The following is a 24,746-nucleotide window of genomic DNA, read 5'->3' as shown; positions in this document are numbered from 1 at the left end:
TTTTTCTTGAACCTGGTTTTGAGAACCAGCCAGTCCAAGTATGAAATCTTGCATGTTTATATCAACTTTATTTGGTGGGCAACATTCCAAACTCTCAAAATAGGAATATAGCAATATGTTGCCCTATAGGAAAACTTACCTTACTTGGATCAAGCCTTTATTGGTAGGTCAGACTAGGGATTAAGAGAAGTAAGACTTACAGAGGCAGTCTGCCTCCAGAACCCTCCTTCCTATATCTGGGTCTCACAAACAGAGCTGAGCCCTAGTTTCACTCAATGATTGGCTGTAAAAAAGCACTTGGCCAATTCACCACTTACAATAATTAATTTTTAGACTTTACAAACTATGTGATGTGTAAAGCTAAAAAGGGACTTATTTTGGGGTCGTTACCCGCTTCTCAGGGCAGGTGAAGGATTGCCACCATGTGATTGCTTTTTGTTATCCCTTTGTTTGAACCCACATACATGGCACCTTTCTCTGCCAGAAAAAGTATCATCCGTGGAACTCCACTATCTCTACCAGACTTAGCACTGGCCCCATTTTTGCATAAGGTCCCATGCCCAAACCACCTCCCAATACCATCCTGGCATATTCTACCTTCTAGGGTGATCATTGCCTGTTTTTTTATGCACCGCAACTTCCTTAGTTAAGCTCCTTGCTCGTGGAGTGAAAATAAAATAGTCATTTTTACTAAGAAAGAGAAGGCTCCAAAGAGCTTTGGTTCCAAGTGGCCAATATATTTAATAAATCCAGATTCTAAAATCTATACAAGAATTCTGCCCAATAGATTTTCCACAGTCATAATCAATTTGGTAGACCCTATGCAACATGGGTTTGTCCCAAGGCAGGATATGACTTCTCACGTGAACATGGCTATAACTTCCCTGTATATGGCATCTGTTGAGGGGGCCCCAACAGGAATGATTATGTTAGATGCCAAAAAGGCATTCAACAGGGTCTCCTGGCAATATCTCTGGGTGATTATGGGTGGATCAGGGTTTGGCCCAGTTTTATCAACTGGATTAAGCTGCTTTATAGAAGGCTAACAGCAAAGATCCTCTGTTGCTGCAAATTGTCAGATTTTATTTAAATCTCTTGAGGCACCGGGCAAGGATGCCCGTTATCACCACAACTTGTTTCATTGTATCTGGATTCCTATATTCTGGCTCTATGGCTAACAGATTCAATTTGTGGACTTCGTCTACATCGCTTCCCATGTAAGGTCTTGGCTTATGCAGACGAATGTTCAGTCTGCGATTTATTTGGGTGTAGAATTAACTATGCGGCTGAAGGAAATTGTTCCGCTAAATGATGGTAAAATCTCCAATCATTCTATGGAGACTTTTAATAAATGGGACAGATTGCATTTTAGGATTATATGGAGATGTAATCTTGTTAGGATGATTATTTTACCCTGATATTTGTATTTATTTAGATGCATTCCATTATATTTCCCCAAGGGCTTCTTTCATAAAATCTAATCACTTTGGCAACGGTTCATATGGAACTATAAAAAAAATGTGGTTTAAGATACAGTATCTCCAAATGTCTCGGGATAGGAGTGGTATGTTCCTACCTACTATTCGAATTTTCTACTTAGTATCTTTTATTCTCTGCCATTTTTCCGGATTATCTCCCTGGAAGGGCCAGATTTCAAACCACATACATGTATCATTGATACGATTTACTTTAAGCGGACCGGGTCTAAGACTTTACAGGTCTATCATAAAATTTGGGACTACATCAAAAATATATTTATATTTTTATTGCCCATTACAACCAATGTACTTTACTGGAGTTTAATCTGAATCTTCCACTATCCAAACATGAGAGTGGGCTCAGCTGTTGGGGGAAGATGGAGCTCTATACGCTAGGACAAGTGTATGAGGATGATGCTTTGCTTTCTCCAACTTCATCATTTTTTGCTGGGCTTGGAAGTGGGAAAAATACATTGTGCACAGAATGAATTTTTTGAGTTACTTATGGACTTGACTCACAAGTTGAATATAGGTCTGTCCGATAAAGTGATTCTTGCGGCTAGGGTTAAAGGGTTCAGAAATGGAGTGCCTCTCTGGAGGTTATAATGACACCTAAGAAAGTCCAAAGCAGTAATATCTTGGCACATACAGTTCTGAATGTGTCTCAAGTTAAGGCCCATCATTTTAAGTTTTTGAATAACATATTATACTCCATACTGGTTAAATAAAATTAGGTTAAGGCAGGATAGTCAATGTTTTCGGTGTGGGGCTGGTATGGTTCATATATTTGCTGCTTGTACTGGTGTACAGGGATATTTGGATTTTATATTTCAGAAATTTAATGAATTATTCTTTACTGAGTGGGAATGGGATTTTAAGTCGATAATACTGGGGCACTCCCCTCAGATTCCACCAGGAGTATCAGGGATCTAATATTTTGCCATCTCCCTAACCAGAGTGATCTTGGCATACTATTGTTTTTTAGCTAAAACCCCTGATCCTGAGATGTGGTGGCAAGAATTTTTAAACATCTGTTTGCTTGAAATGTCAATGCTTGATATCGATCAGTATAAGATTAAGATATATCTGGGACCCTTTACGAGATAGTGATTCAGAGGTATTGACTGGTCGTGACTAGACAAATCCTATTATTTTGTGCTACAATGGTCCCTAGGGAGGTAGGGATAGGAAGTAACAAATGAATGCAGATCCAATCAGTGCTGTATTGGTTAACTTATCCAGCCGGACAGAGGTTCAATATTTAATTTATCAGCAAGTTTTTGGGATATAAACAAACACAAATACTGAAAAGTGGGACACAAGCCTGCATCCTACTACACAAACATACAAACATAAAATAGGGAGAACATTTAAGCGAGGCTCAGGCAACGCTTACGGTTTGTTTTGACAAGTAGTATGAATTTTAAGAAACAAATCGCAAGTAACGTCTCTACACAGTTAATAATGACATCACATTTAGTGCATGAGGCGTTTTAAAGTGTCGACGGCGTTTCGATCCAAGTGAGCAATGCCTGGATCATCTTAAGGACATTATATTAGCATGCCTGTATATAAGTGCCTAAGATAATTGGGGAAGTCCGAAGGGCCTGCCACGAGACTCTGGGTGTGACAACACCGGATGCGGGAACGTCCGTGCTCGGTAGGGGCTCCGGCCGTTGCAGATATGCGGTACTGGCAGGTCAAGGATCATGGGGCACTTCAGGGAACACTTCAGGAGGGGCTGCATGTAATACGACTTCGCGATGGCAGCGCAATGGCCTCAAGTAAAGAAATTGGAGGGATTCACGGGAGTGGAGCCACAGGCGTGTGCTCGGACGGCGTAATGACCAATAGTCGATGAATGCGCCATGCTGCTCAGGGGGTCAGCATCCGGGATAGCGGAGTTGGTCCCTGGCAGACTTTACTTGGGTTCCCTTGTTGTTTGAATAGACAAATCCTATAGCGTCTCATTCTATGGATTATTCTTGCATGAAGATTGTACCTATAAATACTTATCTGTATTCATACTGATCCACACAGCACTTTCACGTGTCTCTTTTCTTTATATACTTGCAATTTTATATATTTTGTGATGCTCAAATATAAAAAGAACCACAAAACATATATATATAAAACCATGGAGTATCCTACAGTCCTGGGGTACATACATTCAGGAGGATCACCATACCACAATCTACATGTACATAAGCCGCCCTCACCTATACCTTCACATTCATTGGAAATTATATTACTCAGCCATGACATACTAGAAAAACTAGAGTGCACACTATACTGTCTCCCCAGCAGGGTTTCATGCCTGTACCCGATGACTATGAACCAGCTGGCATGAACCATGGTTTCAAGGCCTGGTAGGGACCAATCTTAAAATAGATTCCATCTTTGGGTGAACCCTACAAATTATAATACTCAGATGGGAATCCGGAACAAAAACATTTGAAGCATATTGAGTACAAGTCAGTGACTTTTTGACACTATAACCTTGTGAAGGAGAACATATCTAGTCCTTTGGAATGTTGCAATAAAGAGCAGAATGACACAAGTACCGCATTAGCAATCTTACTCCACACACTAGTGGCTAGTGTTCCTTCTTTGAGGAGCTAATCTTTAGTGGCACTTAAAATAGTCACGTAAGCACAGACCTTTATTCAATGTACTTTGTCCAGATCTATGCTTACCGTACCTGTCTCCAGTAGAGAATAGAATAAAAGATAATAAACAACTTGATAGTGTCCTGAAATGGCTGTACATAACCATAATTACTGAGAGGCTGCATCTTCAAGGCAATCTAAATTTTTAACTAGAGCTAGGGAATTTAGGATCTGATTTAGACAGCATCGGCCGGTGCAGGTAAGAGTGGTGGTTCGGGGAGCTGCGGTGGGAGATTTCGACAGATGATGGAATTCGAGTTATTTTTTCATTTAATTTGCCCTATTCCGTCATCTGTCGACATCCCTCGCAGTGCCCCGCCCCACCGCACTGACCTGCACTGGCCGCTGCTGGATTTAGCGTTCGGCGGATCAGTTACTCCTTCACAAACTTGACAAATTTAGCATCCACCATTTTTCAAATGCTTTATATCCAATGGCACTTGTAATATGGCGTTTGGGGTATTGTCATGTTTGTGATGGAGTAACCCGTCTACCAAACTCTAAATCAGACCCTTAGTTTCTGATTTCATTTTTGCAAGATAACCTTGTGGTACTCTTTACAAGCCAAGCAGAGCCTTCTACCAGCAAACTAAAATGGCTGGTACAGTGCACTGTTGGTGTTGTGTGGTATGGTCAGGAAACTCTTTCATTTAAGAACATAAAAGACACGATTCCTAACTTGTACTGGAGTATCAGACATAGAACGCTCATCATAATCCTTGACTATAAGAAAGTGTGATTGTATCATTAAAGTATCCGAAAACTGCCAGGTACCTGCTTTGCTTTAATTGAAAGGATTTTGAAAACTGCCAACTGCCAGTCAATAAAAACCTTGATCAGGCCCTAGCATTAATCGATATCTCTACACATATGTTGCAGTTTCCAGAATTTCAGAGTCTTCAACAAAGAGGGGGAATTGCACCAGAGGCCCTGCATAGTAGGTCCAGGCAGGAGAAGAGGAGCTGGTCAGCTCCTCATTTAGGATTGTTTCAAAAAATATATAACTCACAACAGCGTTATTCTTTCTTTCTAAAAAAGGAACTCTCACTGTGTAATCGCGTGCTAACATAACGCAGGGGGAAACATGCTAGCCAAGCAGCAAATCATCACATTGTCACCAGATTGCAATTCTTGAGCTTATCGCTTCAATAGTGAAGGACTTATTCAGGAATGGCCAACACACTGGTATCAAATGTCTACAATTACCCTTCATAGAAAAGAATAATTAAACTTGGCTCTAGAATATCCTAATGTAGCAAATCAGTGACAGCTGTTATAAATCCTGTGTCACAAAATGTATTAAAGTTGATGTTATCTGAGACCAAATGTTTGGTGTTCTGGGTTGTTCCCATAACATAACAAAGATGCTTCAAAGGTTTTCTGGAAAAGTGAGACACCTATACAATGTGTAGTTGTATATTATGTTTAATCAGTGTGATCTGCATTCAGTATGGAAGTGTCTGCTGGATTCGTTTGTGTTGGGTAGATGAAAACCATTTTTCCACGCATTACTATTTACAATTTTTGTCAATGGTTGTCTTCCATGATCCCTGGGTAAGATTGGGGCACAATTTATATAGTTTGGCATAAGGTCATGATGTGTTTAGGGGCATCTTCCAGCTCTGATGGGGCCTACAGGCAATAGTGTTATCTTGGTGGAAAATGTGTTTGAGTGCAAATATGGTTTCATCTTGTTCCATTCCTGGTTTTATGCTAGATTTTGTGTTACTTGCTATTCCGTTCTATTTTCAGAGAAACAAAGGACCTGAAATTTGATGATAACGTAGATTCTTGACTAATCAGCAGTTATTTCATCCCCATGCAGTCATTAGGCCTCTAGTTGTGTTAACGTATTTACCTCTTTAGCCTGTCAGGTAGTGTAGACATGTTTAGATTATTGCCTGTCAGGTAGGTAATTGTTGTCCAAGTGCATTTTTTATAGTGCTCTTTGCCATACATTGAGTACGGTGCTGGCAGGCCCTACCAAAACATTAATAGTCTATATGCTAAAGTAAGCTAAGACTTCAAAAGGGTCCAGAGTTTACTAAATCTGTACTATCAGGACAAGGGGGCATAAGTTGTATCTTGAGCGGCCCAGTGACAGTTTAGTCTTACCTGCCCACATGGTTAAAGTGCCCATTTTAACTTGTCAGTGCATTTACATTGTTCAATTAGCCAAACTACATTTTGAGTATCTGACAAGTGTTTTTTTGATAATATGTGAAGACGCCATGGAAGAACTAACATTTGAACCATTCCAGTCCTTCCACCTTCTTCCAGAATTGTACATTTCTTGTCGCCTTTTCTATGGAACTCGTAAATTTTCACTTAGCATCTAACCAATGTTTGTCTAATGCGCTTCTTTCTACCTACCTCTGCTTCCTGAGCCCAGTGAGATTTATTCTTATGTCATGTGCTTAAGTGGAAAGAGCCAACCCTAGATCCATTAAGTTTGAGCACAGGACTAACATATAGTTTTTCTCAATTTTTCAGTGAAATTACATTATTTAGGTTCTCTGTTTATCCACCACATTAGCAGTGTATGCTGGAAATAATATCAAACAGTGGTTGATTTGTTAGGCGAATTAACTTTGGCAACAGTTGGAGTAGTAATTGTGTGTATGCTTTTATGTATGTGGACCATAAGAGACTGAACGTTGGCACATAACAATGGAAGATTGTACAGTAGAGCGAGGAACCTGCAGCAGGAGAGGTTCGGGATCAACTCAAAGGGAGTACGGCAATGGTGTGAATAAGGGGAGTTTTGAGACGGGGAGCTTTCAAGTCGACTGACAGCTGATTTTTAGGTAAGGTATTGAGGGTGCTTGGCAATAGATGTTGGGATGCGGGCGTTTCGGGGAACATATGCCTTGCGTAAAAGGCTTGCTGACTAGGCCCATGGGCAGGGCTTATCCCATGGTAAATAATGGTTTGACAAAGATTGTAGGGTGACAAATGATGACCTACGTAGGGCCTTGAAGCAAATCCCTAGAGAACACCGCATAATTTCAGCCAGCAGACCGGCATAGGCTTTGGCACTGAGGAATAGGAAGTTGGCCATTAAGGATGAAAAGTGGGAGGCTATTGTTTTCACCTGTCAGAATAAAGATTCTCAGGCATTCTGTAAGGCGGTTTGGGCAGCTCTATCACCAGTCTAATCCCCAGATAAAGTTACCGTCCACGTCACCTTGAGATCGGAACTGAGCTTTTTTCTGCTTTTCACTCCTCAAATATTGTGATCTCAGATGAGGGACTGATCGAGGGTGCTTCATGCAACAGACTCTCTTTTAAGAAAAAAGAAGTTCTTAAAACCATCCATGATGGTCCAGGGATGTGGAATTCCTATAGCCTGACACCTGGGACATATTGTTTGGGATCAAGGGCAACAAGTTTTAATGTCTATTATGTCCTTGGGACAAGTAGGCCCAACCCCCTACAACACAAACTCTTTAGCTGCCAGTTTACAGTACCACATTATGGATCAAGGAAGGGCATTGTCTACAGTTAAGGTAATATGTGTGTCCATGTGTTAACACTGTTCAAACTTGTATTTATGGTTCATTAATGCAAAGCCTTTATTATTAGGGTCAGAACTAAAAGTAAATGTTGTCAGCTCTGCGTGCACTACTGACGGTGGTTCCAGTATAAACGTGTACACACGTTTTTAAAGTTTAGTAATCTGAGGCTATGTATAATGCTTCCAGAATGCTCTCTGATTATATGCAAATATTTGCAGAAGCATGAAAGCAACAGTGATGATTCTTGCTTTCAAAATAAAATGTTCACAAAAAAATGCAAGTAGGAAAAAAATATTTTACTAAACTACTGTAAGATTTTAGGAATCATATCTTTGCAGCATCATTTAGTAACATGTTGATGTATGCTTGTATTCCCCAAAAATATTTATAATGGAAAATCAGTGTAACCAGTTAAAATACGATTGTGGGAAACAAAAATAAACAAACATTGGCAAAGCCAGTAGGTCTGAAATTGGTAGTCAGGCTTTTGGTTTTGTCAATGCGTGACTTTTTTAGGCATGGTTTTTGTAAAACCTTATCTGTGTGGGAGCTGCAGGGCCCTCACCATTCTAACAAGCATTGGCAAAAGCAAAAAAAAAAACTGTTTTTGGTCTCAAAAAGCACACATTGCCACAGCAGTTCCAGGCACTGAACAAAACTACTTTGTGTGCCAATATGCTCCTTGTAATAGAGCAGAATACTGTCACTCACAGTGAAGCCAGCTGATAGACCGAGAGAAGGAGAGAGAGAGAGAGAGAGACATAATTTTACTGAACACAAAAGGTCATGGTTAACCCCAGGCCTAATTAGAGGCCCAATTATTAAAGAAAGTCTCAAAAGTGTATCCATGGTGTATATCCTTGCATTAATTGCATATATACAGTCTCCGTGAATTCACAAGAATTTACAGAAATAGGCCAAGAAATAGTACTCCTAGAAAATATTGGTGAACTGCATTTTAGCATGAGCAAATGTGCATGTGTAGATTTGCTCATGTGAAAATCCGAATGTTTCAAGTTCACTTTTCCTCCAACCACTTTTTTCCCAACCCTGAAGAAGTTTTACGTCTGCCACTGCCAGGAGTAAATTTCCAACCTTTTTCAGTATGGGAAAAGATTAGAAAAGAGTTGGTGAAAATCCTTAAAACATGCAAGTTAGTAGGTTTGCACAGTCTCAAAAGGGCATTCCAACCCTTGAAATATTGCTTACCACTACCTTCAGCCCCAGTATGTAGACCTGCAGAAACGTAGCAACATAAGGGAATTGCTAGTATTCAAACCCTACTATGGTACAAGCCCTGGCATAATTAGAGAGGCTTTATCAGAACTCTTGCATAATGAGATTGCTGCCGTAATTTGTCGCCACGTTACATGGCACAAAAGGGAAAAGTGGATTTTGTTACAGGACAAGTAGATTTATGAAGCAACCTGCCCCATGGACAAGTAGATATTTTATTAAATTCCACACCCCTGTAGTTTGTGCAAAAAGGCGCCGGGCCCGGATGGGGTTCCTCTGGATTTATTTAAAGAGGATCCTGGGTTTTGGAAACCTGTGCTTACTAGTGTCTTTAACTCAGTCTGTCGGGAGGGGACCCTGCCTTCTTGGCGTATGTCTGTTTTCATACCTATCTTTATAAAGTGTAATGCCCTTGTCCCATGGTGCTACTGACTGATATCCCTACTCGATTCTACAAACAAAATAACTGGCAGAGTTATATTGGAATGCCTGCTTTCCTGGCTAAGTGGGAGAAATATCCTCTCTCTGGTGCAATATGGTTTTAGGAAGGGCCTTAGGACAATCAAACAGTGCCTAATTCACATCGTATTATGGCTAAATAAAAATATGCAAAGGGCCCCCACATCCATTTTCTATTCATGGATTTATCAAGTGCATTTGATTGTGTCAACAGGTCTAAACTATGGGCTACCCTTGTGTCCATGGGCATCAAGACGGGTCTGGTTTCCTTCATAAGACTCCTCCACCAGGATCTGTCGGCAACAGTGACATTCGGGAAGGCTAGCGAGTATACTGCAACTTGTAAAGTCAATCGTGGAGTATGCCAAGGTTGTGTACTTGCCCCCATTTTCATTATATTGGAGAGGACACTTCTGTCTTCCGGTGCGGATGTACCGGATGTTGTGAAAAAGGCTCTGCCCGCATTATTATACACAGACAACACTGTGCTTCTCGCCAGACTGCTAATGGCCTGAGAAGTTTGATTTCCAATTTTGTGGCATTTATGAAGGGGCTTGATTTAGGGACCAACTTCTCAAAAACTTTTTTAATGGTGTATGGCCCTAGAAACACCAAAACTCGTACTCTAGCTATAGAAGGGAAAATATTAGACAGGGTGAACTTTTTTTCATATCTAGGATTGGATTTTGATGATGCTTGTATCTGGTCTGTGTTGCTTAGAAGCAGACTGACTTTTTTCTCTTGTGCTTTTGAAACCACTTTTTCTCTTGCTGCCTGTATTGGTAGAAAACATGTCGCCCGATCTTAGAAATCTATAAAAGGAAATGCTAACCAGGTGTGATGTATGGTATGGGGCTACAGAGATGTTGGGTCTATCCAATTAGAGGAAAATAGATTCTGCTAACTCCTGCTTCTCTCACTTCTCTCTGCATCAAGAACTAGGCCTAGAGTACTTTCAAGATCTCATTAATGTAGCTCCTTTGGTTCTCTGGTGTTTGATTTGGATAAACCAGGAAGCGGACCTTAATCGGGCTGTTATTAGAGATTGTCTTTTATGTGATCACAGGTTTAACATCCCGTGGCTAAAGTATATAAGAGACACCACTATGGACATGGGTTGTGCATACCTTTTTGAGAACCCAGATATCATTATCAAAAAAGACACAACCTGGGTCCAGTATTACTTGTTTAATCATAGACGGGCTACTAGTGTGGCTGTGGAGGTGATGAAGTAGCTGTAAGAGACAATTGTTTGGTTTAGATGACAGTGGGGATTGTTCCTTATTTATGCAGCACGTACATGAAAGTACCTAGACTCTGTTTGGATTAGTGACGATACATTGGTTGTTATGTTTTCCACTAGGGCAATACTCCCCTGCCTCCATATGAATTTGCCCATAAGATGAACAATCAACTCAGATTTTATTGCACTTTCTTTTTTTGTTGTTGCAATTATTATCTTCCCTATACTTGCAGATTCGTATTGCCCCTGTTGCGTAGGCATGAGTTTCTTAAGTGTAAAGCTGCTTTGCTATTCTACAGAAACTTAATGACTGGACACCTGTTATTCAGCTGGCTGCTTCTTGAAAACTATCCTGCGTCAGGGGAAGACTTTGTTATTCTGACTAATGTGTTTTCAGTCTAAACTTCACTTTATGCCTTGGCTTTCATTGTCCGTTGTATAAATCTCTCGATGTAATATTGTATGTTATGTCTTACTAGTGAATTTTTTAAAAGGTATTATATTGTGGCATGTAGTTTTTAACATATTTTAAATATTTTATATATTTATTGTTTTCTTTGAACCTGTGTATTTTGTAATGTGTTTATCTTTTTATGATCAACTTTGGTATAATCGAATAAAGATTATTGAATTGATTTTTAGGTGAGGCGTTTAGGGTGCTTGGCCATAGATGTAGGGATGCGGTTGAAGGGAGTCACAGAGGGGGTACATGGTGAGCTGCTTCTCACGTCTGTAATTGAATTAGTTTGAATACTACAAGGTACGAATTAACAGGATAGGGATTTGACCTTTTTTGGCCATTTCATGTGCAGGTTGGATGGTGCCTTATGGATTGTGGCTGGATTAAAGTTAGTTATGTCATGTAATCAGGTTTTTTCCTTTCTGCATATTTAAAATTCTAGCGGCTCTAGCCTGACAATTACACTACTGCACATCTTGCAAAGCCGCCCTCACATTTTCATCTTGGTTGTCAGGTATAAAGGGGTGCTACCATTAACTGCCTTTATGATGATGTAGCAGATTGGGAATGCAGGTTGGCAGAGGACATTTGATGAGATGTTGCACAAAGGACTCTTTGCAGTTGTCAAATGAGTCTTGAGTACACTGGCTTGGAGTTTTCCCATAATCAAGATGAGCTAGAACCAGTACCTAGATGACTGTTCTATCTTTGGGCCTATTTATGAGTTTTGGACAACTATCATGCGGTAGAGGTGTGGTGGGGGTCGGGGACTGCCGCACCAGCGGTCCGACCGCCGTATTACAAGTACAGCGGTTGTACCTCCCTCAGACCGCCACAACTGCCAGAGATCCTCAATCCCTGGTGGTAGTACAGCAGTTTTGAGGCTGCCACTGCGGAACCACCAAGCATATTCCAAGTTTCCTCACCACCAGCGGTCTCATGGTGGTTCCTACTCCATGAAATTTCTGGTGGTGAGGAAACGAAGGGGGCCCTACAGGACCCCCTCTTGCCCCATGCATGGGGGTGCATGCTGTGTGCATGCACCCCTGTTCCTGCATGGCATGGACTGCACAGTTTGTGCCTTGCAGGAACGTGCATTGGCGGTCCTGCAGTGGTGCAGTTCTAAGGCTCACATATGAACCTGTGTACTGCACCGCCGCAGGACCACCCACCCACCCACAAAAATACTCGTAATCTGGTGGTCGGGCAGCTGTTGTCTTTGGTTGTCCTGGAGCAGAGTGCTGGCGGGGCGATCCACTCTAGGACCGCCAAAATTGTAATCAGGCCCTTTATCTTGTGTTATGAAAGGCGTCACTCTACAGAGCAGCAATAATTGCTGTCCTGAATTAATGGCCTTTTGCTCAGTGTGAATTCTGAAAGGATGATTAGTATCAATAAAGAAGCTCATGGATTTTACTGCCAGCAAGTAACTGTACAGATAATTCAGTATTCATCTCATCTAGCCATTTCTGAGCCTTATGATGCTTAATATCACTGGAGATGATAGCAAACTCCCTCTTGGTTAGGTTCAGCTTCAGATAGAGTTTGGAAATCCAGGTATCAGGTATCCTTTTCGTATTGGAAACCGATGTACTGAAGTATGGTCGCCAGGTCTTCTGCAGAGATGTGGAAGGCACACCAGTTGAGGTATTGCATGATAGAATCATCACTGAAGTCTTCGAAGTGGGTGTGTTGTCAATGTGTTTGGTAGATTTTGTCAATCTTGTCCTTGTAGAAAATGTTGATAGCTGAACAACTCTCCTGGTGAGTGAGAGGTCTTGCGGATTCACATAGTGCCCAGTTGTCTTGAAGAGTACCCTGTGTTTGTTGGAGGCCTCACTAATGACATTCTGGCAGTAAGCAGGCTTAGCCTCAGTGGCAAGTTGCCTGCATGTTGGGAGAGTTACTTTCAGGTTTTAAGTAAGCTTGGAGCCGTCTGCACTGCTAGTACATTTCTTGGCATCTAATGGCATGCTTACTGTCATTGAATTGGAAGTGAATGTGGAGGATTAGCTTTTATAGCATTGGCTATCATCTGGCCATGGGTGTCTGTTGCCATCTAGAAGATCCTGTTGAAATCTTGTTGCTGGATCACAGCATCTCTTTCGGGGTCACTGGAATCAGATTGGGGTATCAGGTCGATTTGAAGAGCATCTCATTGGCATGTGGAGATTATTGTCCAATTTTGTCTGATCTGAGAGAGTTGGCTAGTTCTTAGAGGTGTGGTCTGTTGAGAAATCATGCAGGCAGAGGCAGATGTTCATGTTGGTCGGTTAAGTGCAGGCGAGGTCCAAGATGTATCTCCTGCCGTGAGTCCTCAGCTTGACAAGCTGAACAATGGTGGCCAGCTTAGAGGCCATCCATAAGGGTCTTACTGGATGCCTTACCTGGGAGGTTGAAGTCATAACGAAGATTACTTTCTTTCCTTCAAAACTGCTGTGCTTTGGCTCTGAGCTTGAATGAGCTGAATTTCAGTTGTTGGGCGTTTGCAAGGCCAATACATTCTTGAATGTTTGTAAAGCCTCGTCCTAAATCGGTCAGTTGATTAAGGTAGTTGTTGTAGTCTTGAAAACTTAAATAAATATGTTGAAATGTGTTGGCGCAAGGCATGCACATCCCTGTCTACTTTCTTTGATCTGAAAGTTAATGACCAGTTACCAGCTCCAAAACCCGGCTTTTAAAACACCAGCACCAGGATTAAATCTTGATGGAGTCAACAGATTATCAAGAGAGGACAAAATAAAGCTAAGCAGCAAATATCCCATCCTCTGGGAAGATGTCACTGTTTGTTGTATGAGGGAAATCATATGTTTTTAAAGATTCTATGTTGACCGACCTTTTTTTGCCCTTAATTAACAACCCACTGAGTAATCTTTTTAAAACATTGTATTTCACATTTACATATTTAACTGTGGTCAATAAATCTGTTCATAGGATGCGTGTATTCTTTTTTTAATAAATTGTTTACTTGCAAAGGTTAGTGAATCTTTGGAAACTAACATAAAACTGCAGTTATGTCTTTTAAACACAACAGAATCTGGAGGAAAGGTTCATTTACAGAAACATTGTTATTTACACTTGAACGAGACACAAAAAATTGGAAGATTCATAGAAACAACAGGCAGTTTTAAAGCTACAATATATTATTTTAACCAGAGCATTCTGAAACAATGATACATCTATACATTAACTTTGTTGCTCTGTATGGCACATCATGTACAATCCAGTTGCAAACATGTATAAAGTGCGTTATATCTAGATGGGTTTAGGATAATGATGATAAACTGGAAAAACTAAACTGTGTAAATCCGTCTTGTTAAATATGTCACTTAAAAGGGTTATTTTCTAATTTATATTTCAGGAGGATATTGCTTTATATACCTTTATAAAATGGAAGGAAGCGAAGTTCTGAATTCTAGTGCTGTAGAGGCCCTTCCTGAAATGACAGTTCCATATCCTAAATATAGTGCAAGTGGCGCTGATGACACCACAGACTCATTCAACAACTACGAGAGCCCTTTACAGGAGGCAGAGGACAATGCCTGTCTCAAACCCATCAAAGATGGAGCTCGGGTGCCCAGGAAGAAACTGTGTGGGTATCTGAATAAGTTTGGTACCAAAGGACCAATGAAGGCTTGGAAGTATCGTTGGTTCTGCTACGATGAAAAGAGATGTCACTTGCTATACTATAGGACAGCAAATGACGTCAATCCCCTTGGAAACATTGACTTATGCAACGCAGTGTTTGATTGCAAGATGGAAGCAGAAGAAGGAACCTTTGAAATCAAAACACCAAGCCGAGTATTTCTGCTTAAGGTAAGAAGTATATACAGCAAATCACATCATCAAACTTATGATCACCTTTTTAATCTTAAATGGAGCACAGGGTATAGGAGCAGGATCTAGCTTGTTTAGGAAGGTATGTCAACACATCAGAAGTGTTGTCAGTAGGATGGGCAAACTACATACCCTTGGACAATTTCCATTCCTTTACACTGGTTGTATGCACTTATGTGAGCACAACTGTACTGTAACCTGCTATATTTCTCTTGTTATACTTGTGCGGATTTAACCATTCCTAATTGGATTACTATAAAGCTCTAACAAATGTTCTTTGTTCTCAACTCTACTGAGAATTTTTCTGATATGATTACTGTTATCGCTGATGTAGGTCATGCGCAGTCTTTTTGATTTAGTTAATGGTAACTATGCTAAGTTTAGCTTTTCTTATGCCTTAAACATTTTCTGACATCTTTGATGTTGAAAGGCATTTTCAACAAGACCTTATTATATATTTTTCCTGTAATCTTTCCTTATGTATTCAAATGGGCCGAATGATCATGGTATAGAGAGGGAGGGTGTTCTATATGTATGCTTGTGTGTCACCAACCTTTTAATTGTAAATTGTATTTGTATAGAACTTACTATCCCTGACGGTGCGTTGAAGCAATTTGCCGCGAGTGCAATCTTTGTCAGTTCATGTGACTGTGTGTGCATGGGATTGTGGGCTTGCTTTGCCCTTGTGTACTTTTGCTTGTGTTCATACATATGTACATCTAATTCTGACTGTCTATGTCTTTGCTCTACTATATCTGTTTCTGATATTCTTGGTATTTTGGTATGCACTTTGTGCTGGAATCTGTCTTTGTAAGTCTGCTTGTGCGCGCTTACATAGTGTGTTTGTGCGCGCTTACATATTGTGAGCCTGTGCCTAGCTTTGAGTATTGTACACATGATTTTTTTGTTGCAGTCACCACGCCTTTTTTCTTTTGCACTTTTGAACCTTGAACGTTAAGTTGGAAAAGACGCAATTTTAAATAAAATATATTTCAGCATTCTCTCTTGAGGCACTCTTTGTCATGTGTCTGGTGAGGAGGCTATGTATAGCATACCTCAGCGTTACTGCTCTCTTTGTATTGTACACAATTCTATAATTGTTAACACTGCCTGAGCGGGTCATGATTTCTGATACTGTATGAGAGGCCATTATTGCTTACACTGCCTGGGCCTGCGATGTAAAAAATCAAATTGTAGCAAAAAACAATTATTTAATCATGCTTGTGTGAGCGCGAAGTACCCCCTAAAATCCAACACTCCAAAAGACACCTCATTGGCATGGCCACATGCCGTATAGTAGAGTACAGAGTTGTTGAGTGGAGTCTCATGGTGTGTTATCTCTCTGCCATTACAGACAACACATTAAAGACAACTTATTTTTAATTGAAATGACCATTACATTTGCGCATTACATTTTACTGATAAAACTCTACAGTGCACAAATGCTAATGTATTTATCGCCTAGTGTATTGATTTGATTTGATCATATTACAATATTGTTTTGCATCAGAATTACAAACATTGTGCTTCATTTCTGCTTTGCTTTCATATTTCAGACATATTCTGAAATAATTGCTCAGTTCATTTCCAGACATATACATTTTGTAGTGTGCAAGAAAAAAAAACTTTTCTTTCTCAGTACCCAGCTAGATTGTCACATAACTCCTCTCACTTTCAAACCAGAGGACGAAAAGTAAACACCACGCTCCTTCAGAAGACAGAGCCTGACATTTGTCCTCTTTCTCAAACACACGCAAATGTGACAAGATAAGAACAAAATGTAAAGGTCTGTTTCAGAAAATGAGCACTTGTGGAAGAATACAAGAAGTGATGGTGGACAGGAGGGACAAAGACATGCTGGAAAGCCCAAAGAAAATAAAGCCAGCAAATAGAAAGCCATAAAATGTGATTTACATTCCTTGAACCCAGATATCCAATTCCTCTTTTTTTTTTTACAAAAATTCCTGCTATTCAGGGGCCCTTTCATGTTCCCTAAGGGGCGCAGTTCATAGAGGGGGGGGGGGCATCCCATGAACTACCCCAGCAGAGCTGAAAGGAATATAGTAGTAGTTTTAGTAAGAGGCAGGTCTGCACATTCCAGGTCAGGGGGTATGGCTGGTAGCCCGTTTCCTTTATTTTCATTTAAAAATATTATTGCTTCCATCCAAGGGATATTGCATGTCCTGGGGTCAAATTTGTTGGTAATATACCTGAATTGGCTCCCAGCCGGTGTGACAAAATGCGGGTGGCTCATGGTGTGCTGGGGAGAGTCAGGCCAATGCGGGAGAAGGGCCACCCCATCCCCTTTATTTATCTGTGACTTTCTGTGAAGAGCAAACATGCTCATGGATTTTGGTCCTTCCTTGAACCCCAAGCTGAAATCTTTTGGTAAAGGCCCACGTTGCAGAGGTGAGAGGCTACCCTTTTCAGCAGCACTCTTCCCTATTCCTGCTTGTTGACTGCGGGGGAAATCATCTCAGGAATCCTTTCTTCTTGATTTTGGGAACTTTAATTGGGATTTGCTTCCTGGCTCAGCCCGCAGCCCTTCAGCCCCAAACACTATGACTGATCATCTGATTACCGATGGATCACTCCCTCACGGGTGAGGACACAGCACTGGGTGGCAGATATCTTTCACTTTCTATCTTCACCAAAGAAAGTGGCTAAAGACCTGGCATGAAGACTGGCTGAAAGGCACTCTTGGCAAGGAACCACTCCCCCCTTTTCAGCAGTGCACATTCTGAAAAAAATGATCATCTGGTATTCCAGCATGAAATCCCTCCTATTACACTCTAGGGAGAAACGGCACAGTCTCAGCAGCCAACCAAGAGAGTCTGTTCCCTCTACTACACGGGGATATCAAAGAGTTAATTGGAGTGCAAAGTCTACAAGATGTAAGAGTCTTAATGCGTTGAGGGAATTATTTGAGATAATGACATCCTGGAAATCAATAATGATGAAAGACACAAACAGGAAACTCTTCCTTTTTCAAAAGTGTCCCTTCTAAAAGGAGTTTTTGGACTGCAAAAGGGCTACAATTCCCACCCATTCAGGGGAGCTTTAGTGCTCTTTCTGAAAAGATTTCTGGCCAGGGATTGCACTCCTACCACAGTCCACAAGCGGATATATTTTCAGAAGGGCCCCTGAAGCCCAGGAAGCCGAAAGCCATTTCAACGTGAAAGAACACTACAATATAACAAGGAAACTCTTCGGCAGATCCAGCATGCCAGAAAGCCCTGATAAAGACAAAGCTGGGATGACAATCATGGGTAATGAAGACCAATACAAAAATGGGTGGAACACTTTGAAGATCTGCTGAAGCAGCCTATGACGCAGTCTCCATCAGACATACAGCCAGCTGATAAATTCTTGCCAATCTACTGCAGCAGACCAACCAAGGGAGAAATACGGCAAGCCATCTATCATCTGAGAAATTGGAAGTCAGCAGGACCCAACAAGATTCCTGCAGATTCACTGAAGGCAGACATTGAAACATCAGCAGACATGCTCCTCCCCATGTTTGGAAGGATCTAGGAAGAGGAAAAGGTGCTGCCAGACTAGACGGAGGGATATCTCATCAAGACCCCCAAGAAAGGTGACCTGAGTAGTTGCACAAACTAAAGAGGGATAACTCTTCTATCAACCTCAGGCAATGCGTCCAACAGATTAATCCTGGCCAGAATGAAGAAACAAGTAGATGCACAGCTGCGAGATCAGCAAGCTGGCTTCCAAAAAGATAGATCCTGTACAGACCAGAATGCATCACTGCGCATCATCATTGAGCAGTTGATGGAGGGGAACTCCCTCCTCTAAGTCAACTTCATCGACTATGAGAAGGCATTCGACAGTGTGGACAGAGAGAACCTTTGGAAACTCTTCCACTATGACAATCTGCCAGATAAACTTGTGAGAATCATAAAGAACTCCTACGAGGTAATGACCTGCAAGATAGTCCATGGAAGACAACTCACAGAACCCATCCAAATGCGCACCGGAGTATGCCAGCGTTGTTTGCTCTCACCTTTTCTCTTCCTGCTGACCATAGACTGAATCATGTAGACATCTACAGCAAGGAGAAAAAATGGGATCCAGTGGACACATTAGAAGCACCTCGATGACCTGGATTTTGCAGATGACCTTGCCCTACTCTACCATACCCATCTGCAGATGCACAAGAAGGACCATCAAGGTGGCAGCCACATCAGCACAACTTGGGCTCAAAATTCACAGGGAAAAATCCAAGATCCTGAAGGCTAACATGGCAAGCACTACTTCAGTCACTCTTGCAGGGGATGCACTGGAAGAGGTTGAGGCCTTCACCTACCTGGGCAGTGGCATAGACAAGCAGGGCGGCACATGCTCCAAAGTCAAGGCAATAATTGACAAAGCAAGGGTTGCCTTCATTCACCTAAAGAAGATCTGGAGCTCCAAGGACCTAACACTGCAAACCAAGATCAGGCTTTTAAACACTAATGTTAAATCGGCCCTTCGGTAGGGAGCAGAAACTTGGAGGACAACAGTGACCACCACCATCAAAGTTCAGACCTTTCATCAACACCTGCTTGAGGAAAATCCTCCAAATCTACTGGCCAAACACCATCAGCAACAATGACCTATGGCAGCAGGCTCCCTGCTAATGAAGAAGTCATTAAAAGATGCTGGGGCTGGATCGGTCTCACCCTCCACAAGCCCACATCAAACACAACTGGGCAAGCCTTGACCTGGAACCCTCAACGGAAAAGAGGAAGACCAAGAAACACCTGGTGCCAAGGCCTCGAGACTGACTGCAAGAAGATGGGTTACACCAGGAGTCAGATTCAAAGAAACCTCTAGGACAGAGGTGGATAGGGAGTCCTGGTTGATGGCCTATACACCAAGTGGGGTTTTAGGCATAAGTAAGTACATTCCTAAAGAATTTATCATCTGATATTCCAGCATGAAATCCTTCTGGGGGGAAACACCACATTCTCAACACCCAAACAAGAGAGTCTGTTCTCTCTAATACATAGGGCTATCAAAGAGTCAAACAGAGTGAAAAGAATACAAGATGTAAGAGGTTGTATGTCCTAATGTGTTGAGGGATTGGTTTGAGATAATGACATACTAGAAACCAATAATGATGAAAGAGGCAAACAGGAAACACTTCCTGTTTTAAAAAATGTCCCTTTTTGCTTCTGGGTTGCACAAGAGCCACAATCTCCAACCTTTCAGGGGAGCATTGATGCTCTTTCCAAAAGGATTTCTGCTTATAGATTGCACTCCTGCCACAGTCCATGAACAGATATGCTTTCAGGAGGGGCACTAAGGCTTTCCTTTTCTGTGATACTTCTTCCATAATTACTCGATTTGGGTTCATTGTGTAAGACCTTCCTGTTTTGTTTGCTCTTCCTAATATTTATGTGCCATCACTTGAATTCCCCTTAGGAGTTTTAGCAGTTTTAACATATTGGATGATGTTTGTGTTAAATTCACCTCTTACTACAATAGGGCCCCTTGTGGTTTAGGTGCTCTAGCACTAGGTGCATATAGCTGTGTCCAAACTGGGTGGCGTGGTGAGCAAAAAAACAATGGGTTAAACCCAGATTTGTGATTTGGTTAAACCCAGATTTGTGATTTGTTCAGCACTCCTTCCATCATCTGTTCTTTTTGCTTTTGTCACCCTTAGTAGGAAGGTTATGCCCAGATTTGGGTCCCCTGCTTACTGTGCCACTTGCTTCAAGCTACCCTGGCTGATGAGGGATGATACCCCAAAACTAGTCCCAGGATGCTTGTTTCCAGTTCAGGGAGTACCTGGCTTGGCAATTCAGGCAGGACTGTTCCCATAAGGAGCAGGGTCAAGACTGATTTGCATATGACTGGGTCCAAACTTGGGTGGCGTGGTGAGCAAAAAACGATGAATTAATGCCAGATCTCTTGACTGGGGGTAAATGTTTCATTAATTCAACATTCCGTCCATCATTTGTTGCCGCAGCATTTTTCACCCTAAGTGGGATGAGTATGCCCAGACATAGGTCCCTTGCTCGCTGTGCCACTGGATTCAAGCTAGCCTGGCTGATGAGGGGTGATATCCTAAAACCAGTCTGTGACTGGGATGAATGTTTGCATTGTTCAGCATTCAGGCCATCGTCTGTTCTTTTTGATTTTATTGCCCTTAGTGGGAAGAGTATGCCCAGACGTGGGTCCTGTGCTCGCTGTGTCAGTGGATTCAAGCTAGCCTGGCTGATGGAGGGTGATGTTCTAAAACCATTCCCAGGATACTGGTTTCCGGTCCAGGGAGCACCCGGCTTGGCAGTTCAGGCTGAACTGTTGCCATGAGGAGCAGGGTCAAGACTGATTTGCATATGGCTGGGTCCGAACTGGGGTGGCGTGGTGAGCAAATAAACGATGGATTAAACCCAGATGTGTGACTGGGTAAGGATGCTTGCATTTTTCAGCATTCCGTCCATCATCTGTTCTTTTTGCTTCTGGGGGCGTAAAAGGCATCTGTGCATGCTTCTTACGACACAAACTATTTGGTATTAAATAATGGGCCTCAGGTGTTTGTGTAGCTCCTTCTGTAATGCGAATCACTCTGTTGCACATTTTGTGTCTTGGTGATTCCTTCATTTGCATGCTGTGTGGCATCTTGCAAAATGAATCAGCACTTTGCATCTGCGCGCATATCATATTGCAGTCATTGGTGCAGCTGCAAAGGAGCTGTCAGGAGGCACGCTAACTGTCCACCACATTGAGATGGCACAGTCAGTGTGCCCATCCATCCCTGAGGGCACCCTTTGAAAGGGGAGGAAAGGGGTGCCAGGGACAGCACCCCTTTCAAATGCAGACCGTGTTCACGCCAGCACAGTGAAAGGTACACAGACTGCTTCTAACAGCTGGTCCGCATTTACTAATCTGCTATCGCCAGTGCACGTTCTTGGCTATGTTGTGGAGAGCCAATTTATGGGGGGGGCTCTTCGTTTGTCTGCGCCAGGTGCATCCAGTTGATGGTCCACTGCAGCGAAAGCTAGGACAATGTGCCATATATGTAATACGGGCCCTAACTCTCAGATTCATATAGTTCATGTCAAAGCTGCTGGCCCAATACGAAAGTCAACCTGCTTTAATTTTTGACCAATAATTTTTTTTGTAGTATATTGTTCGTACCTTTGACCGTTTTACAGCCCACAGCTATCTTCATGCAGCCTTATGCACAATCATATTGTAAAGGTGTATTCTAATATGCTGGTCCTATTGATGTTTCCCAAAAAATATTTTGGATTATATGAATATTTTAAGGACCACAAAAGGTACATTTTTTGTTGCTAAAGATAAAGGTCAAACATGGATTCCACCGCCAAAATGAAGATCACTTGTGCCCTCTGCTTAAGATGTATTGTCATTTGCCATGATCTTTGGGTGAAGGCCATACGGTCATCTGCTCTTGGCAAAAGGGGGTGAAATTGTTTGCCGAAATTCAAGCATGGTAAAATCCACCCTGTTATTGATGCGGCAGGGGTGAGTGGGTGGGAAAGTAAGGGGAGTATTCCCATGAGAAGCGTATTTTGTTTTGCCAAATTGTATGAGAGGATCTCTGCAGGATGCCATCTTGTATTCCTACATTTTGTTTCAGGCCATGATTAGCAGACACGGGTCCCCAAAATGGAAGATTCACTCTGGGGTTTGTAGGATGCAAGTGTGCTGCAAAAAATTGTGGCGTAGTTTTCTATGATATCAAAGTGATGGTGTGCAGAACTTTTGTAGCCTCAATCCTGCCTCGTTCTGGCACCGCATGTTAACAGTTTTGCATACCGGCAGGGTCGGACTTGGAGAGAAAACAGACCTGATCACCAAAATAAAAGTGGCCCCCGTTAGTGAATCAAATAACTAAAAAAGTGGACAACATTTGCAAATCATGGCAGTTTTGATCTTGTAAAGCTTTGCAAGGTAGCAAAGACTGCATGCATTTGGGCTTACTGCAGGCAATGTTTGTGGCAATATGAGTGAAATCGACAGTAGGAACCGGGCCAACAGGCCATAATACAGTCCCGCAAACAGCCACAAAAGCAGCCCACATACTGACCCTTCAGACCAGTCCATCAGGCACTGCCTGATTGCTCAATAGGCCAGTCTGACACAACAGAACCTATTACCTGCAGAAATCCCTTGGAATGCAAAGCTTAATTAGCCTGACTATGGTGCGATATTTAAAAAGAGAGAGTTTGTGTTTCCACCAGACCCTGTTTTGTGCTTTATATGCTGGGTCAATGTGAGACTGGCCTGGTGATTGTACTTTAAATACAGGGTCATGCTGGATTTGCTGTGCTGCCTGTGCCCATGTCAGTATGTATCAAAACAACAAGAGAGAGAGGGTGAAACACTAACGACCAACTCTTAGTCCCCCTAGGTTAAGTATAATCAAAACAACAAAAGAGTGTATCCTTAAAAAATGGGAAAAAGTCACTTTCAAGTAGTAAAAGAACCCTCACTCACCAACCTGGTTGGTGACATGCTTCATCATAGGGTCCCCACCAGAGATGTCGAATGCATCTCTGGTGTGCTACAAATCGCAATGAAGACGAAAACGATCCAGGCGAGCAGTCAGGACAAAACCTAATCCCTTTTCTGGGACTGTATGTTCTGTCTCTGTCAAGTTCACAGATGATAGATTAGTTATTAAACTCTCTGATTGCTTGGTCCTGCCTTGCTGCGTGTGTTGTTCCCCACTGCTTCCTCCTGTTCCCAATGAACATGGTTGTTCCCTCTTCTCTTGCCCCGACCTCTCCGACCTCTGTCTAAAAAAGGTGGGCGAAACGTGTTTTGTGGAAAAGGGGGCATAGGCATAAAATTAGGATTCCAGTCCATCATTGGTAACTGATGTTAATGAAAGGAGTTTTGAAAACCACCACCCCCTGGGTTAGAATAAGATGGCCAGTTCTGTTGGTAATGGTATGGTCTATTTCTACCTCTTCCACGTTGTCTAGATCTATAGCTATCTCCACTAGATCCACTTGTGGTAGACCCGTCCTCATCTGATGTATCTGTCTGATCAGAGTTCTTAAATGTAGGAATGTAATCAGGATGGGCATAAGGATATACTTTGGTAAAAGCAAAGCGTTTAAGGTCTTTCTGAAATTTCTACGCTTTTGATTGTGTGAGATTCTCTTTATACTCATTGACCTCTTTATTTAGCTCTTCTAGCCTTTTCTTATAACCTGTTAAAGTTGTTCTAAAATGTGTCTCTGTAAGTTGAATTTCCACCATTAGTGCTTCAGAAAGTCTAAGGGCTGTTTTTATAATCAACACTAACCAGTCGCGGGTACAGTGCCACGCGATCTGGGCCCATTCTTTTCTGAAATCTGGATCATCCAGAAAAATACGGGGAGCATTTGTAACTAAGAGTCCCTTTGGTGCAATGTTGTTTCGTAAATATTCAGTTAGTATTGTACCATGTAAAATGGTACGAATACGGTTACGCTTTTGTTCAGTAAGCTTATCCCATTCTGTAGTCTGGGATATTGTCTGTGCTATCGAAGGGTCCGAAAATAACGAGGGGTCTGCCAGCAAAGCATCCACCTCTTCATCCGTAAATGAAAGGCCTGTGTTCTCCATTGTACTGCCGTTTATAAAAAAGTCAGAGGTTCAAAAATGGGTAACTCTCGCAGCTATGCGCTGCCTAGATATATCAAAACAACAAGAGAGAGAGGGTGAAAAACTAAGGACCCACTCTTAGTCCCCCTAGGTTAAGTATCATCAAAACAACAAAAGAGTGTATCCTTAAAAAATGGGAAAAAGTCACTTTCAAGTAGTAAAAGAACCCTCACTCACCAACCTGGTTGGTGACATGCTTCATCATAGGGTCCCCACCAA

General features: G+C 41.9%; 1 protein-coding gene across 1 annotated transcript in view; it reads left to right on the top strand.

The window, feature by feature from the left end:
- The window catches only part of TBC1D2 (TBC1 domain family member 2), a 416,182-nt gene that overhangs the window by 17,324 nt on the left and 374,112 nt on the right, over positions 1-24,746 (top strand). The window contains exon 2 of the mRNA XM_085641125.1: positions 14,425-14,879. Coding sequence (XP_085497251.1) covers positions 14,454-14,879 — 426 coding nt within the window. The 5' untranslated portion in view covers positions 14,425-14,453. The remainder of the gene's footprint in view (positions 1-14,424; positions 14,880-24,746) is intronic.

Source organism: Triturus cristatus, chromosome 2_2 (genome assembly GCF_964204655.1).
Source record: "Triturus cristatus chromosome 2_2, aTriCri1.1, whole genome shotgun sequence".
In the NCBI taxonomy this organism is placed as follows: Eukaryota; Metazoa; Chordata; class Amphibia; order Caudata; family Salamandridae; genus Triturus; species Triturus cristatus.
The sequence above is the reverse complement of the archived record's forward strand: the minus strand, read 5'-3'. Positions and strand labels throughout refer to the sequence as shown.